General features: G+C 41.6%; 1 protein-coding gene across 1 annotated transcript in view; it reads right to left on the bottom strand.

The window, feature by feature from the left end:
- Positions 1 to 19254, bottom strand: part of Abca13 (ATP binding cassette subfamily A member 13) — a 484842-nt gene that overhangs the window by 252103 nt on the left and 213485 nt on the right. Inside the window, exons 36-38 of the mRNA XM_087584614.1 lie at positions 11050 to 11187; positions 9693 to 9873; positions 7487 to 7705 (exon numbers count right to left, since the gene is read on the bottom strand). Coding sequence (XP_087440740.1) covers positions 7487 to 7705; positions 9693 to 9873; positions 11050 to 11187 — 538 coding nt within the window. The remainder of the gene's footprint in view (positions 1 to 7486; positions 7706 to 9692; positions 9874 to 11049; positions 11188 to 19254) is intronic.

The raw sequence follows: 19254 nt of genomic DNA, 5'->3' as shown, positions 1-19254 counted from the left end.
TGTTTAGGAAATTTTTTCCAGTGCCCATGTGTTCCAGATGCTTCCCTAGTTTTTCTTCTATTAGTTTGAGTGTGTCTGGTTTGATGTGGAGGTCCTTGATCCACTTGGACTTAAGCTTTGTACAGGGTGATAAGCATGGATCGATTTGCATTCTTCTACATGTTGACCTCCAATTGAACCAGCACCATTTGCTGAAAATGCTATATTTTTTCCATTTGATGGTTTTGGCTCCTTTGTCAAAAATCAAGTGACCATAGGTGGGTGGGTTCATTTCTGGGTCTTCAATTCTATTCCATTGGTCTATCTGCCTGTCTCTGTACCAATACCATGCAGTTTTTATCACTATTGCTCTGTAATACTGCTTGAGTTGAGGGATAGTGATTCCCCCTGAAGTCTTTTATTGTTGAGGATAGCTTTAGCTATCCTGGGTTTTTTGTTATTCCAGATGAATTTGCAAATTGTTCTGTCTAACTCTTTGAAGAATTGGATTGGTATTTTGATGGGGATTGCATTGAATCTGTAGATTGCTTTTGGTAAAATGGCCATGTATACTATATTAATCCTGCCAATCCATGAGCATCGGAGATCTTTCCATCTTCTGAGGTCTTCTTCAATTTCCTTCTTCAGTGTCTTGAAGTTCTTATTGTACAGACCTTTTACTTGCTTGGTTAAAGTCACACCGAGGTACTTTATATTATTTGGGTCTATTATGAAGGGTGTCGTTTCCCTAATTTCTTTCTCGGCTTGTTTCTCTTTTGTGTAGAGGAAGGCAACTGATTTATTTGAGTTAATTTTGTACCCAGCCACTTTGCTGAAGTTGTTTATCAGCTTTAGTAGTTCTCTAGTGGAACTTTTGGGATCACTTAAATATACTAACATATCATCTGCAAATAGTGATATTTTGACTTCTTCTTTTCCAATCTGTATCCCCTTGACCTGCTTTTGTTGTCTGATTGCTCTGGCTAGAACTTCAAGAACTATATTGAATAAGTAGGGTGAGAGTGGGCAGCCTTGTCTAGTCCCTGATTTTAGTGGGATTGCTTCGAGTTTCTCTCCATTTAGTTTAATGTTAGCAACTGGTATGCTGTATATGGCTTTTACTATGTTCAGGTATGGTCCTTGAATTCCTATTCTTTCCAGGACTTTTATCATGAAGGGGTGTTGAATTTTGTCAAATGCTTTCTCAGCGTCTAATGAAATGATCATGTGGTTTTGTTCATTCAGTTTGTTTATATAATGGATCACGTTGATGGTTTTCCATATATTAAACCATCCCTGAATGCCTGGGATGAAGCCTACTTGGTCATGGTGGATGATTGTTCTGATGTGCTCTTGGATTCAGTTTGCCAGAATATTGTTGAGTATTTTTGCGTCGATATTCATAAGGGAAATTGGTCTGAAGTTCTCTTTCTTTGTTGTGTCTTTGTGTGATTTAGGTATAAGAGTAATTGTGGCTTCGTAGAAGGTATTCGGTAGTGATCCGTCTGTTTCAATTTTGTGGAATAGTTTGGATAATATTGGTATGAGATCTTCTATGAAGGTTTGATAGAATTCTGCACTAAATCGTCTGGACCTGGGCTCTTTTTGGTTGGGAGACCTTTAATGACTGCTTCTATTTCCTTAGGAGTTATGAGGTTGTTTAACTGGTTTATCTGTTCCTGATTTAACTTCGGTACCTGGTATCTGTCTAGGAAATTGTCCATTTCCTGAAGATTTTCAAGTTTTGTTGAATATAGGCTTTTATAGTAAGATCTGATGATTTTTTGAATTTCCTCTGAATCTGTTGTTATGTCTCCCTTTTCATTTCTGATTTTGTTAATTTGGACGCACTCTCTGTGTCCTCTCGTTAGTCTGGCTAAGGGTTTATCTATCTTGTTGATTTTCTCAAAGAACCAACTTTTGGTTCTGTTGATTCTTTCTATGGTCCTTTTTGTTTCTACTTGGTTGATTTCAGCTCTGAGTTTGATTATTTCCAGCCTTCTACTCCTCCTGGGTGTATTTGCTTCTTTTTGTTCTAGAGCTTTTAGGTGTGCTGTCAAGCTGCTGACATATGCTCTCTCCTGTTTCTTTCTGCAGGCACTCAGCGCTATGAGTTTTCCTCTTAGCACAGCTTTCATTGTGTCCCATAAGTTTGGGTATGTTGTACCTTCATTTTCATTAAATTCTAAAAAGTCTTTAATTTCTTTCTTTATTTCTTCCTTGACCAGGTTATCATTGAGTAGAGCATTGTTCAATTTCCAAGTATATGTGGGCATTCTTCCTTGATTGTTATTGAAGACCAGTTTTAGGCCGTGGTGGTCCGATAGCACGCATGGGATTATTTCTATCTTTCTGTACCTGTTGAGGCCCGTTTTTTGACCAATTATATGGTCAATTTTGGAGAAAGTACCATGAGGAGCTGAGAAGAAGGTATATCCTTTTGCTTTAGGATAGAATGTTCTATAAATATCCGTTAAGTCCATTTGGCTCATGACTTCTCTTAGTCTGTCTACGTCTCTGTGTAATTTCTGTTTCCATGATCTGTCCATTGATGAGAGTGGGGTGTTGAAATCTCCCACTATTATTGTGTGAGGTGCAATGTGTGTTTTGAGCTTTAGTAAGGTTTCTTTTACGTATGTAGGTGCCCTTGTATTTGGGGCATAGATATTTAGGATTGAGAGTTCATCTTGGTGGATTTTTCCTTTGATGAATATGAAGTGTCCTTCCTTATATTTTTTGATGACTTTTAGTTGAAAATTGATTTTATTTGATATTAGAATGGCTACTCCAGCTTGCTTCTTCTGACCATTTGCTTGGAAAATTGTTTTCCAGCCTTTCACTCTGAGGTAGTGTCTGTCTTTGTCTCTGAGGTGTGTTTCCTGTAGGCAGCAGAATGCAGGGTCCTCATTGCGTATCCAGTTTGTTAATCTATGTCTTTTTATTGGGGAGTTGAGGCCATTGATGTTGAGAGATATTAAGGAATAGTGATTATTGCTTCCCGTTATATTCATATTTGGATGTGAGGTTATGTTTGTGTTCTTTCATACTCTTTGTTTTGTTGCCAAGACGATTAGTTTCTTGCTTCTTCTAGGGTATAGCTTGCCTCCTTATGTTCGGCTTTACCATTTATTATCCTTTGTAGTGCTGGATTTGTAGAAAGATATTGTGTAAATTTGGTTTTGTCATGGAATATCTTGGTTTCTCCTTCTATGTTAATTGAGAGTTTTGCAGGATACAGTAACCTGGGCTGGCATTTGTGTTCTCTTAGGGTCTGTATGACATCAGTCCAGGAACTTCTGGCCTTCATAGTTTCTGGCAAGAAGTCTGGTGTGATTCTGATAGGTCTTCCTTTATATGTTACTTGACCTTTTTCCCTTACTGCTTTTAATATTCTTTCTTTATTTTGTGCGTTTGGTGTTTTGACAATTATGTGACAGGAGGTGTTTCTTTTCTGGTCCAATCTATTTGGAGTTCTGTAGGCTTCTTGTATGCCTATGGGTATCTCTTTTTTTAGGTTAGGGAAGTTTTCTTCTATGATTTTGTTGAAGATATTTACTGGTCCTTTGAGCTGGGAGTCCTCACTCTCTTCTATACCTATTATCCTTAGGTTTGATCTTCTCATTGAGTCCTGGATTTCCTGTATGTTTTGGACCAGTAGCTTTTTCTGCTTTACATTATCTTTGACAGTTGAGTCAATGATTTCTATGGAATCTTCTGCTCCCGAGATTCTCTCTTCCATCTCTTGAATTCTGTTGGTGAAGCTTGTATCTACAGCTCCTTGTCTTTTCTTTTGATTTTCTATGTCCAGGGTTGTTTCCATGTGTTCTTTCTTGATTGCTTCTATTTCCATTTTTAATTCCTTCAACTGTTTGATTGTGTTTTCCTGGAATTCTTTCAGGGATTTTTGCGATTCCTCTCTGTAGGCTTCTACTTGTTCTCTAAGGGAGTTCTTTATGTCTTTCTTGAAGTCCTCCAGCATCATGATCAAATATGATTTTGAAACTAGGTCTTGCTTTTCTGGTGTGTTTGGATATTCCGTGTTTGCTTTGGTGGGAGAATTGGGCTCCGATGATGCCATGTAGTCTTGGTTTCTGTTGCTTGGGTTCCTGTGCTTGCCTCTCGCCATCAGATTATCTCTAGTGTTACTTTGTTCTGCTATTTCTGACAGTGGCTAGACTGTCCTATAACCTGTGTGTCAGGAGTGCTGTAGACCTGTTTTCCTGTTTTCTTTCAGCCAGTTATGGGGACAGAGTGTTCTGCTTTCGGGCGTGTAGTTTTTCCTCTCTACAGGTCTTCAGCTGTTCCTGTGGGCCTGTGTCTTGAGTTCACCAGGCAGGTTTCTTGCAGGGGAAAAATTGGTCCTACCTGTGGTTCCAAGGCTCAAGTTTGCTCGTGGGGTACTGCCTAAGTCCTCTCCGCTGTGGCAGCGACCGGGAAAATCTGTGCCGCTCCTTCCGGGAGCCTCCGTGCACCAGGGTTTCAGATGACGTTTGGTGTTTTCCTCTGGCGCCTGGATGTGCACAGAGTGCAGTCTCTTCTGGTTTCCCAGGCGTGTCTGCCTCTCTGAAGGTTCAGCTCTCCCTCCCACGGGATTTGGGTGCAGAGAACTGTTTATCCGGTCTGTTTCCTTCAGGTTCCGGCAGTGTCTCAGGCGCAGGGGTCCTGCCGCTCCCGGGCCCTCCCCTACGGGAACCCAGAGGCCTTATACAGTTGCCTCTTGGGCCAGGGATGTGGGCATGGGTGGGCAGTGTTGGTGGTCTCCTCCGCTCTGCAGCCTCAGGAGTGCCCACCTGATCAGGCGGTGAGGTCTCTCTCCCACGGGGTTTGGGAGCAGAGAGCTGCTGCGGTCCGGGATCCGCCGGTGTGGGACTTCCGGTAAACACAGGAAGTGCCCGGCCTTAGAGGAATTTTGCCTCTGTGTGTCCTGAGTTCACCAGGCAGGTTTCTTGCAGGGGAAAAGTTGGTCCTACCTGCAGTTCCAAGGCTCAAGTTTGCTCGTGGGGTACTGCCTAAGTCCTCTCCGCTGTGGCAGCAACCGGGAAGATCTGCGCCGCTCTTTCCAGGAGCCTCCGTGCACCAGGGTTCCAGATGGCGTTTGGTGTTTTCCTCTGGCGCCTGGATGTGCACAGAGTGCAGTCTCTTCTGGTTTCCCAGGCGTGTTCGCCTCTCTGAAGGTTCAGCTCTCCCTCCCACGGGATTTGGGTGCAGAGAACTGTTTATCCGGTCTGTTTCCTTCAGGTTCCGGCAGTGTCTCAGGCGCAGGGGTCCTGCCGCTCCCGGGCACTCCCCCACGGGAGCCCAGAGGCCTTATACAGTTTCCTCTTGGGCCAGGGATGTGGGCATGGGTGGGCAGTGTTGGTGGTCTCCTCCGCTCTGCAGCCTCAGGAGTGCCCACCTGATCAGGCGGTGGGGTCTCTCCGAAACACATTGTTTTATATAACTAAAAATATGCAAAAGAAATTGAAACAACCTATGCTTTTATAGTTTAAAAGGAATATGTTGAATGCAGCCAGTTGGATATCTAGTATATATGTAGTCCATATAAAACTCAGTTATTTCATATTTAGGACTAACTCAAGTTTGAGGTGGTCTTAAATAATACAAATTAAGCACATTCTCCATATGTTGAAGAGATAATTGTTATTTACATTATTTATGCCATCATTCACTCTGAAAAGATATTGTGCAGTGAAAATAGAATAGCATTTTACAGCAGAGAACATACCAATAAGGGGGAAGAAAAGGAAATGGAGAAAGAATCAATTATACAAACGTTGTGGTACCATATGCCACTTTCCACAAGGGCTCCTCCTGTCCCTTGAGGATTTTTTCCATGGGTTTGAATTTGACTTGCATCTGAACCTCAGAGAGTGAGCATATGTCCAGGGGGGACATTTGATTTGTTTTGCATATGCCCTTGTCATAGCTGGTGTCAAAACACAGGCAGCTATCACGAGTTGAAATGATCTTACTACCCAGCTCTTCCAAGAGCGAGCAAAGGAGATCTGTGCAGCGGCACATTCCACTCAAGCACTCTGGACTTTCTACTGAAACTTCGTGCTAAGAGACCGTCACATGGAGCTGCAGGGGGATTTCTACTGATACTCTGCTTTTACTTCCTGGCCTCTGAGACATACACAAATCCCCCGTTTTGCGTGTAAGGTCTTGTTTTATTTTTAACAAAAGAAAGTCTGTAACACTACCTAGCCCCATCCATCTCAAATCTCGTGTGTATACCCAGACAATTCTGCTCAGTGAAAACTTCAGAGAAGCTTCAGAGGATGGCATCCATAAGGAGCAGGCATTCCCTCAGTCCCTTAAGATCTCTACTAAAGGTTGCTAAGGGACATATCTTGGCCAAATTTTAAAGCTACTACCACCTATTATTTCGTAGACCCATTGATCACGGTTAGTAACAATTTTTACTTGGCTATAGAAGGCAGTGCACTAAAATGGCCTGGAAACTGTTTCTTCCCTACCCGGCCAGTCTTGTCACCCTAGAAGCCTCTGTTCCTACATGATGCAATCCAGAGTAAAGCATCCAAATGTGCTTGGCCTGTAAGAGCCCTAGGGCTGACGTCACTTCCCTGGATGAGTTGTTCATTTCTCTGAGGATTAGCTACCATGTCTGCAAATTGAAGACAGCCTCCACATTGCTCTGGGAAGATAATTTCCAATGGGACCACGACATACTCTCCATTTCCCGAGGCCTCTCAGGAGCTCCAGGACCTACTTCTCCCTCAGCCCCTATCTTCACTGCTAAAAAACAAATCTTCCCCATCAACCCATACCACCACCTGTCTCCTCCTTAGTTTCCTACGTGTCCCCTTTTCCACTCACGCTCACAATCATGCCGTGATGTAGCCCACACTACTCTCCAGGCTGTGGGAGACCAGAATAATATGACTTCTGCCTTTTGTCTGTTATTCTAGTTTTGTTATTAGTGCTTCTTCACCTGTGCTATTATCAGTGAGGAGACAGCAACAGGGGGATTGCTGCTTCTCTGTCTACAGCCCCCCACCCACAAGGCTGTGCATCTGCTGTGCTGTGGAGAAATCTGCCCTCCAGACCTCAGGTCAATGGCAGTCCTCAGCTCGTTCACACCTACATGTCTCATAACCGCAATGCTCTTTCGCATGCCAAATACAGTTCTTTCAACCCATTTCCTTGTCTTCTTTTGTATTTTGCTTATTTCAGGATAGAGAGAGGCTCCCTTTGTTTCAGATACACAACACCTCTACCTCCTTCCTATCCACATTCCCAAGCTGTCTCAGTTCTTCCCCCATTTCAAAGACAATCCAAATAAATCTAGTTCTTCTCAAGAAAAGCCTTCTCTAAGATCCCCAGTGCTATGGGTTCTGTTATACCTTTATGTATAGGAATCATTTGCTATTTTTCTCCTCATATTTATAGAAACAGATGATACTATTTAATATCTCTGTGTTCTTCACCTGCATAAGGGAGGAAGGACAGAGGGAGGAAGGGCGAATAGTAACTGCTTACTAACTTGTTGACTTGCTGCCGTAGCTCCTTGTTGGTCCACCAAGGTGCTTTTATGGAGGCAAAGAGCATTAGGTGCTCCCTCACAGTGAGATTGTCCAGGAGAACATCGTGCTGTGGACACACCCCCAGCTCCTCTCTGACCTTAGAGAAGTCTGTCTGCAGGTTCTTGCCATTTACGATGATGGTTCCAGAAGTAGGAGGAAAGAGGCCCATCAACATGGATCTACAGAGAACAAAGATCAGCATAAACATCGCCCGGATGCTGTGAACATCAATGAGCCCCTGGATCCCAGTTCCTTTTATGCAGCCTAAGAGGAACTCACCCCTGCTGAGCTGCTTTCCACACAGTCAGTTAAAATGTGGGAATTCATGGGGATGTTGGAGTGTCCCACTATGAAAGGTGGGCATATGAATGTGCCCTGCCTCCCAGGGGAAAAAGCGTGATTGTATTTCTCACAGTGAGACAGACTTGGGTGATGGTGTAGGTAAAATAGTGTAGACACGATTTCATGTATATGGAATTTGAGAATAAGAGATAGCATATAGTAGGTCAGTGGCCACTTGGGAGCTAGCGCCAAAAGATGACACAAAAAATATTGAAAGGGAAAAGAAAGGTTCCATTTCTTCAATGTGGTGTTTGCTCTGACATTAGATAAGTATGTCAACCCTCACTGAACTACCCATATAACCATGTGGCACAAAAATTATGCCTTGAAATTTCAATTAACAACTCTGTTATAACCATTTCCAAACCTATTTAAGGAATATAATAAGGTAATAAATGTGGAGATCTCTCAGTATCCTTGGAAGTTGGATCCAGTACAACCCACTTATACCAAAATTCAGATACTGCAGTTCATTGTATAAAAACGACAGCATGCGTACAGTCTATATAATCTTTCTGTGTACTTTAAATTGTCTATATATTATATTGTTGACCAAATACCGACAAGAAAATAATATCTGTACATATGTAGGACCGATGCAATACTTTTTACGTAGTTTTGATCTATGCTAGGCAAATCCTCGGAAATAGAATCCGTGGACACAGAGATTCAACTGTATCAACTCTCTATGATTCTCAAAGGCCTTTCATTTCAAATGGTAAAGATCCAGTTTAGCACTTGGCTCTCAGGTTCCAAGCGCTGCCAGTAAGCAAGAAGGAAGCACTTCAGATAACTCCAAACGTACTCCAAATGTCACTGAAAGCCAAGTAGTTACTGAACCCTGAAACACCCAGAACCTTCTTATTTGATTCTCATCATCAGCCAGACGAGCACGCCAAGCTTTCCTCATAAAATCCGTGTGCTAGCAAAGGTTTGCTGAGTTACTGCTTGCATAACTCAGCCATTCCCAATTTGCAAGTTCTAGAAAGGAGAGACTGCCAGCTCTATTTCAGCGTGCAAGGTACAAATGCAAACATTCCATGCTCTCTTCCCTTGATTCATTTCCAAGGAGAGTTCGCTGGAGCCCCACAGACATCATTTTTCTGCCTTTTGTACTAAGGTTGAGGCCACCTCCTTCGCATCCTTCTTACTAATCATATGTTATACCTGTGCACATTTGGTGAGAAAAAGAATAAGAAGTGATTTGCTCAAAAGATACACTCCATAATTTTGGCAGTTAGCCTTAAATAAAGGCACTGTGCCACGACCAGTTCAAGGTTTTGGCTTTGGATATTTAAACATTTTTTTCCTCCTCAAGGGCTACATGATCGAATTCTTTAATCAAGTCTGAAACTATTGGATCCAAATTCAAAATCCAGAATTTAGCACGGAAAGCGCCAAAGGGAAAAGATGAAAAAAGAAAAAGAAAAATTCTTAAAGCTCGCAATGCTTTTCTCTGCTTTTTTTCCTATAATTATTCAAACAAAGTCATACTTCAGTAGGTATCAAAGGACTTCAAAAGATTAAAGGAAAACATGATGTATTATTTTGTAGAAAATAAAACGTTGAGACATTAAAAGATATCCGTTCACCTCTCTACTTGAATCTACTCCAGGTCTAAAACATGATTGAGGGCTACTGGGGGAGGGGCTTTGGAGAGAGACTTGTGCTTTCTTTTGAATCTTCAAGCTCTATGTTGAGATCAAAGCAAAACAACAATGGAAATATAAAAATGGAAGAAGCAAAAAAGAGAAAGGATGAAGGGGAAAAGAGAAAGAGGAAGGAAGGGGAAAAGGGAAATAAATTCTCTAAAATGGGACCCACATGATGGTGGTTTTCCCTGCGCCATTGGTCCCCAGCAGGGCTGTGATCTGGTCTCTGTGGAAGGTGAGAGTGAGTTCCTGGACAGCCACCTTGTGGTCTTCATACTCCTTGGTCACAGATATCAGAGCCACTCCTGGGCTCCCTCCTTCCATCTCTCCTGGGCCATTTTGCTGTGAGAGCCCTGTGTGGAGAATACACATTCACCATGAAAAGATTTCAAAAGCTGGAGAACAGTGCCAACACTATCAAATCATCTGTTCCTTTGGAACAGGATTCCAGCTCCAGAAGCCATGGCAAGTTCCGCTGCCTTCCTAACCAAAAACCATGAGCAAGAAAAGCGATGGCAAAATGGGCTGAAGTCACTTGACAACAAGACTTTGACTCTTATGATAAGAGAACCACTGTGTCAATAAACAAGACATGTAATGGCAAAATGGGTTAAAGTCACCGGCAACAAGATTTGACTCTTATGATAAGAGAACCACCAGGTAAAGAAATAAAAATAGATGCAAACACAGGTTCTGTAGACGCAGAGAGTAAGCAGGCTGGTTACACAGCAATGGCCACAGGAAATCTTTTCCTCACATAGAAATGGATAGAGACTGGTTGGGTATAGTCTAAGTTTCCTAACCCATTTATAATTCATTTGCTTAATCAGAGTTTAAAATTACGTTCAAATATTCACTCAGCATACAAATCCAGGATGACAGATTCTAGCTGGTCCACGGTGGCCCATCCCCATTCACAGGGGCTGCCATGTGAATGGCCCTTGTGTCTGGACAGCAGGTAAAGGTCATGATGATGTAGATGGATGAAGATGATTGGACCTGCTCTCCTATGTTTAAGGACTTTTACTTCCCAAAGAAAATGTGCTGGTTTTAAGAGGAAGTAATGTTCTTATTCACACAAGTATCACAGAAGTTACAACATGTAAAATTATTTTGAGAAAAACAATTATGTTATACCTGGTGCAGTTGCTTGCCTTTCCTTTCAGTTTTCTTACACTTGTTCATTTTTTTATTTTAACAAGCTATAATGTATGCATAAATACAGGCAATATATATATATATATATGTGTATATATATATATATATATATATATATATATATATATATATATATAGAGAGAGAGAGAGAGAGAGAGATTGAAAATAACAGGTGATGGGACCATCCCCAGGTTCCAGGACCTATGTAGACACTACTAGGGCACTGCATTTTAGGCCTGTGCTCATTGAAGAGCCCAGAACAACTCAAATGTGGGAGCCTTGGAATTTGTATGAAATAAAAGACTCACATCAAAGAAAAACTCAAAACTAACCAGAGAAAGATGTATCCAGTAGAGCTTCTCATAACTCACCTTTGTTGCCAAAGTCCTCATTGAAGAAGAACAGACCAGAACTCAGAGAGCACCGCCTCCTTTCCATCAGACCACATATACTTTTCCAATAGGATGCAGTGAAGGGGAAATACCATGGTTTCCCTAAACCAAAAGTTCCTAAGAAAATAAGATACAGCTAAAATCAGAATAATCATTTTTTTACCATGCACATGAAAATTCTAGAGTAGATTACCTTAACTAATCCATATGAAATGTCATTTCCTGCTAATAAATTTCAATACACACCACATAGATAAGCCAGTCATATTATGGGATAGCATCTCCCGTTGAGGTTGACGCTAAATATTACTCCTTTGTTCAAGTTACAGCTATCTGCTAGCTAGCCTCAAATCTACTTCTCTCAAGTGACCTTGAGGTGTACTACATAAACGAATAAATGCTTGCCACTCACACATGAAAGCTGCTTTCTACTCCCACTGACCCCTGGGATACTAATGTTCTCCTTTGACCAGCCTTGGTGCTTCCAGTGGCTACTAGAGAACAAGTGCATGACTCTGAAGTCAGTGCCTGAGAAAAACATTCACCAAGAATGTGTACAAAGAAGGATAATTTGTAACGCTAGTATATCCATATGAAACATATCCACCTTCTTCAAACACATTGTCCAGATCCACCTCAGTCCACTAAACATTCACTTTCCACTCATTTCATGCAGAAAGGAATGAAAGGGCCTCAATTATTAGCACGCCCGAATCTCCTGTAACACACACACATTCTAGCCACAGTGGGACGCAGAGAACTTACCTAAAGGCCTAAACTCTACCAGTGACTGGAATGGAAAAGGCCCAAGGGAAGAGGCTTCAGTACTTTGACCATCCAAAAGAAGAAATATAACGCTTACATACTCGAGCCAGTGTGTTTAAGAGTGCTTGGGGTGATAGCAAGGGCTAGTGCTGGTTTCTGCCTTTGTGTTTACTTCTGTCCCCAAATTCTTTTGTTGAAATACTAATCCCTAACACTTCAGGACTGAGTATTTTTAGAAAGGCCGTCTTTAAAGCAAGTATGCAAAAAAAAAAGTCAACAGGAGAGTCCCTTTTTGTCGTTGTTGTTCCCTCAATAGAAGAAATTCAATAAATGTCTTTAAAAGAAAATAATAGAAAAACACCATTGCATAGACTTTGTATATTTTTTAAAGTTTTTATGTTGTCACTTAAAGTACAATTAGAATACCTTCTCTTTCCTCCTTCCAGCCTCTCTCAGCTATCCTGCCTCAAGCCTCTCTCAGCCCATCCCTCAAGCTGATAGCTCGTTTATCTTTGACTACTGTTACATGTAGTAACATATAAATAGAATATAGGTACAGATAGAGAGGGGTAGAGATAGATATGTGTAAATACAGACACACACACACACACACACACACACACACACACACAATCTGTTGATTTCCTATTTGTTGTTTGTGTGCGTGTAGTTTCATTGGACCAATAAGATAACCAATAAGGATGTCCATCCCTTGATGAGGTTAATTCTCCTAGCAGGCATTGTGGGCGATCCCTCTTACTGGTTAATATGCCCATTGGTATTGTTACTGTTTCAGGTCTGTCAATGCAACCATTTCTAGAACAAGGTGCTTCACAGCAGACGTCCTGGTAATTCCAACCCACTTCTGTGATGTTTCATGCTTCACAGACACAAAAGCTGTGACGTAGATGTATCTGTGGAGGTTGGGCTCCCAGGATATCTTCTTCTCTCCATTTTGCCCAGTTGTAATCTTCCATGGTGATCTTTCTTTGCTTTAAAGAGAGGCTTCTTTGATGAGGGGAGGTAGTTTCACTTTCCTGTGGGTATACTCGCCTAGCAGTGCTCACTCACAATAGTAATTGGGATCAACCTAAATGTCCTTTAAGACATAAGTGGATAATGAAAATAGTGTATAGACACACGATAGAGTACTATTTAGCTATAAAAAGTGAAATCAATCATAAAATTTTGGGGTGAACGGATAGAGCTAGAAAAGATCACATTGAGTGAGGTACAAAGACTCGAAACACCAGATGCCTCATGTTCTTGCCCATGTGTTGTTCCAAATCCTCAGATGTGAGTTTATAACCTGAGTAACCGCAAAAACCAGAAAAGAACAAAGGGACAAGTGTGAGGCCTTCTGAAGGAAAATAGCAGGATACAAGTGACATAAAGTGGAAAGTGAAACAGTAGGGAGGCGACTCCAATTGGGTGGAGGAAGGGGGTCAATAGAGAAGGAGGAAGAAGGGACAGATGACGCTCAGGTTGCTTGATAAAGCCTTAAAGAGTCATTTATTTATGTAATATTATACATGGTACATATATGATATATTTAATATTTATTATATATTTATATGCATACACACACTATATATACATACATATACATACACACACACACACACACACACACACACACACACACATATATTAAAAGATGTCAAGGCACTTGGGCTTATAATGGTCCCCACAAGAAACAGACTAACAAAAACTCCAATCATTAGATGATTCAAGAATGATCTAGCAGAAGATAAACAAACAAATATAAAGCTTCTTCCTGTAGTCTAGCAGTCATGGTTCCAGGAAGTACAGTGCAAATTGCCAAGGGAAGAGAGCAACTAAACACTCCTACCTATTCAGATGTAACGCCTCTGAGTCGAAACAACCACCAGCATGGCAAGGTATGCATAAACATGCACTAAGTGGCACTCCCATGTCCATGTCAGTAAGAACCACCAGCTGTCTAGTTGGGCTTGACGCCACTCAAGAAGAGAGAAGGCATGCCTGTTTCTGGAAACCTAGCCACCATCCAGGGACTAATTAGGCATAGACCTTCAAAAATCATCTACTCCTGCCACTTTGCTAGACTAGCATAGTTCCTGACTGCATTCTAAGGTTTATCCTGCTATCTGCAGATAAGTATTTCTGTTTCATTTTTAAGAAGAGTCTAGGAAAGAAGATCATGAGAGATCTCAAGGAGAGGGCAAACACCTACAAGTCATGCCCAGAGAAACAAGCACCCTGATACCCTTATTCTCAGACTTGTAACCTTCAGTACTCTGAGACACCCTTTGTTGGTAAAAACCCCTGGTCTGTGGCACTGTGTAAAGCCATGTATCTCCCCCCTTATCCCTGCGGAGGAAGAGTCTTCTAGACAAGAAATGTGTGCCACTACAGTGTCACACTGTTTCTTTCTACCCCAGGAACTGTCCGAGGACATTAACCTTTATTCACAAGTCCCGGTACCACCAGCAGGCTAGACAGTTGCATCCTTTTCATGCCCAGTAGAAAAAGGGATAAAGGGGCTCGCCCAGCAACAGAGTGATAGTTCTGGAAGTTACACAGAAGCTGGTTTCTGTTCTCCCCTGACCTGTCGATTCAAAACTACAACACAGATGTATCAGGAAAGTGTACCAGCTAGAAGACCTTGGGATGTCCTTTCCCTTGAGTCAATCAAAAAAGAAAGGTCACCTCATCTTTGAGTCCCAGCTTAATTGCAAATTATTTAATAAGCCTCTTCACACAAAAGCATGAACGGTGCATTTGTGGAAACAAAGAGAGACGACAAGCAAACAAATACAATGGGAAATTATGCCACATTTGCCAGATGCTGCCTCTAATCTCCCATCTTGTGAAGTGGCAATGTCCTATTGAGGGGCTCTCTAAGTCCACGTGTTCAGCCATCACTGGGGACAATGGGAATGGAACAAGTCAGTAGCAGGGTTCAGATAATTAAAGCACCTCTAGATTTTGAAGTAGTGATTAAAGTTCTAGATGGAAACACCAAAACTGAGTTGAAGACATCTTCTGAGTGTAAGCAGTTGCCAGTCTTTAGTTTATAAAAGGAAAGAACAGAAGTTAGATTTTCAAAGTAAAAGAAATTAGAAAACTCTTACTTTCATTTAATGAGATGTTGAGTAGCCATTCATATTTTTAAAGATGACATTCTTTTTTTCAAACAGAGGAAAATGTGTTGATGTAATATGAACCCAGCGATGTGCAGAAAGGTATCAGGAAAGGAATGGAAATGATATTACTATTTCTGGTTGATGATGCTCATGACAAATGAATATTTTTTCTGCTCCTTCAAAAAAAATGTAAGAATGTTCCAAAGAGTTTACAATCATAATAGGTCTGTGTGATAAATTACAGCTCACATTTTTTCCAAATCAACAGGGAGAACAGCTCCTCCATGCACTTTACAGGTGAACCCAGCTGGGACCTGCCTGTGCCAAAGAAGTGACAGAACATCCTCACACGGGGGGGAGGGAGGGGCCATCGAAAAGAAAGCTATAAAGCAAACTAAAGCTCAAATCTACTTAAAGTACACGTTATGAAGACATTTTCATGCAATGGCTCTCAAAGAGGGGGTTACGATGTATACACATGTGTGTAGGATACCCAAGAATACACTCAATACATACAAGCATGCAAACTTGCAATGCTGCAGTCTTTAATAGTCTCCTCCTTGCATGGCTAGCTCATGGATGTCACTGCTGAGAATGCATGCTTCCTGGGGAGGAAAAGGAGGGACTTGAGACTCTCCCCAGGGAACAGAGCAAATGAGGGTGCAGCTCAATGCAAGAGACCTGAAGGGGCCTGAGTCCATAGCATCCTGTTACTTGTTTAGCCCTTGCCCAGTTTCATCTCTCTGTATAAGAGATGTCTGCCATATCCATGAAATCTCCTTCTGCTGGTTCAAGGGCGCACTAATGGATCAGACCCGGATTCACTTCCAAATGACTTCTGTATGAGTGAATATGAAAAGCACCACAGAGAAAACCTAGGCATGAGTGAGCACTGCAATGGCAAGTTCTCCATAGATACAGAACAGATACAGGCCCGTAGGCAGAAGGAAAGGTCTGAGAAAGCAAAGGCAGAGAGGGGCAAGGGAAGGTGGCTAGAGTTGGCAAACATAGAATCCAGATGCCCAGCTGGATTTGAGTTTCAGACAAACAGCACACTTCATGTTTTATTATATCACCCAAATGTTTGCAGTTATGTGAAATTTGAATTTAGCTAGGCCCTCTTATTTTACATCAATATCAGACTCTGCTTCCCACACTAGTAAGATTGAAACAGAAAGTAAGATATGAGTAAACATCATGGCAAGTCAAGGTCATCTGAGAGATTCAGGGCATGGAGGCCTTTTCCTGTAGCAGAAGTCAGAGGAAACTCAATATGAGAGGATTGGGTCCATCTAGACTGTTTGTAAGAACTGTAACTGAGGTCCACATGAGGGCAGATGGCAGAGGGTAGATTGGGGGCAAAGGGGGAGACATAGGAAGGAATTACATGACCAAACAGTCCTGAACAGGAATAATGAGACCTGAACTAGAATACTGGCTTGGGAACAGAAAGAAGGGACAAAAATATGAGAGGATGTTCAGTTAGAACAAAGGATGAATTGAATCTTAAGGGTTGACTCTCTAAGTCATCACAGGCTTAATCTGCAGAGAAATCCTCTTAGAGAATCGATACCTCTGATCCATGTGAGGGTGACCGCCTCTCTGCTTAGGTCTGTGATTTGCTTTCTTGTAGAAATCTGAATTTGCATGCACACACTAGAAGTATGTTCACACTGCCAAGGGTTACTGTGCACAATAATGTGTGGTATATGCTAAGAGAAATACTTCAGGTGCACCATCCATTGGGTTATGGAAGAGGGGAAGCTAATTAGTATCATGTGCCCATAACCATTGGAATAACTTCCCTTCTCACTGCAAAGGAGATGTTAATGAAATCAGACAGATGGAGCAGAGTCAAATGTAACTGGGAAAATATAAACAAGAGCTTATAAAATGAAAACTCTGAGAGAGGACAGATACCATTCATGAACTCTCAGAGAACTTAGCCTCTGATATGAGGACCTGCAATCTGGGGTGTTTTCTGATGCCTGTAAAGGAGCTAAAACCATCCGATGAAAAAAAAAGATAGCATTTTCCACAAATGGCGCTGATTCAACTGGAGGTCAACATGTAGAAGAATGCAGACAGATCCATTCTTATCACCCTATACAAAGCATAAGTCCAAGTGGATCAAGGGCCTCCACATCAAACCAGATATATTCAAACTAATAGAAGAAAAAATAAGGAAGAGTCTCGAACACAAGGGTACTGGGGAAATTTTCCTGAACAGAACACCAATGGCTTTTCTCTAAGATCAAGTATGGACAAATGGGACCTCATAAAACTGCAAAGTTTCTGTAAGACAAGGGACGTCTTAGGACGAAACAGTAACCAACAGATTGGGAAAAGATCTTTACCAATCCTATATCCAATAGAGGGCTAATATCCAAAATATACAAAGTACTGAAGAAGATAGACTCCAGAGAGCCAAATAATCCTATTAAGAATGGGTTACAGAGTTAAACTAAGAATTCACAACTGAGGAATATGAAATGGCTAAGGAGCACTTAAAGAAATGTTCAACATCCTTAGTCATCAGAGAAATACAAATCAAAACAACCCTGAGATTCCACCTCACACCAGTCACAATGGCTAAGGTAAAAAACTCAGGTGACAGCAGACACTGGTGAGGATGCGGAGAAAGAGGAACACTCCTCCATTGTTAGTGGGATTGCAGACTGGTACAACCATTCTGGAAATCTATACCTCTCTTGGGCATATACCCAAAAGATGCTCCAACATACAACAAAGACACATGTTCTACTATGTTCATAGTAGCCTTATTAATAATTGCCAGAATCTGGAAAGAACCCAGATGCCCTTCAACAGAGGAATAGATACAGAAAATGTGGTACATCTACACAATGGAATACTACTCAGCTATCGAAAACAATGACTTTGTGAAATTCATAGGCAAATGGATGGAACTGGAAAATAGCATCCTGCGTGAGGTAACTGAATCACAGAAAAACACACATGGTATGCACTCACTGATAAGTGAATATTAGCCCAAAAGCTCGAATTACCCAAGATGCAATCCACCGACCACATGAAACTCAAGAAAAAGGATGACCCAAACGTGAATGCTTCACTTCTTCTTATAAAGGGGAACAAAAAATCCACATGTGGCCAATATATATACAGCCATCAAAACTAGATAAGATGGATGAAGCTAAGAAGTACATGCTGACAGGAACCAGATATAGGTCTCTCCTGAGAGACACACCCAAAACATGTCAAGTACAGAGGCAGATGATAGCAGCAAACAAAGGATTGAAAGAGCTGAAGGGGCTTGCAACCCCATAAGAAGAACAATGCCAACCAGCCATAGCTTCCAGGGACTAAACCACTACCCAAAGACTACACATTCACTGACCCATGGCTCCAGCTGCATATGTAGCAAAGGATGGACTTGCTGTGCAACAACGGAAGGAGAAGCCCTTGGTCCTACCAAGGTTGGACTCCCAATGTAGGGGATTGTAAGGAGGGTGCTAAGGAGGGGTGGATGGGGAGGGGAATACCCTTGTAGAAGAGGAGGGGGAGGGGTTAGGGGGCTTATGGACAGGAAACCAGGAAAGGGAATAACAGTTGTAATGTAAATAAGAAATACCCAATTAGAAAAGAGAGAGAGAAAGAAAAAAAAGAAGTGTTTGCATCAGAACTATGGATTGTTATGTAGCAAAGAAAATAAAGTGAAAGCATGTCTTTGCAGCTTGATTATGTGTATGCTTATGTATAGTGGTACGTGTGATAGACAGACAGAAAGACAGACAGAAAGGGACATAAAGAGAAAAAGTCCATATACAGAGAACTTTCTGCACACACAACACTTTCAAATAGTAATTTCAAATATGTTGAAACTATTTGGGGTATATTTTAGTAGTAGTAGTAGTAGTGGTGGTGGCGGTGGCAGTGGCGGTGGCGGTGGTGGTAGTGGTGGTGATGGTGGTAGTATACATTGTATACATTATCACCATATAGTGAGAAATTGTCATTAAAATGGTATTTTTGGCTGGAAAGATGTCTCAGCAGTTAAGAGCACTGACTGTTCTTCCAGAGGTCCTGAGTTCAATTCCCAGCAACCACATGGTGGTTCACTACCATCTATAATGGGATCTTCTGGAGTGTCTGAAGACAGCAACAGTGCACTCGCATACATAAAAATGAATAAATAAATCTTTAAAAAAATAATATCTGTCTGTTATCAATTTCCAGAGAAGTCAGTGCAGTATACCATCTAGGGCTACAGAGGGAGAACAGGGATGGTCAGGACACAGAGGAAGTGAGATCA

The sequence above is a fragment of the Rattus norvegicus genome, chromosome 14 (assembly GCF_021556685.1).
Source record: "Rattus norvegicus strain SHRSP/BbbUtx chromosome 14, alternate assembly SHRSP_T2T, whole genome shotgun sequence".
Lineage (NCBI taxonomy): Eukaryota > Metazoa > Chordata > Mammalia > Rodentia > Muridae > Rattus > Rattus norvegicus.
Note: the sequence above shows the minus strand (reverse complement) of the source record. Positions and strands in the feature narration are given on the sequence as shown.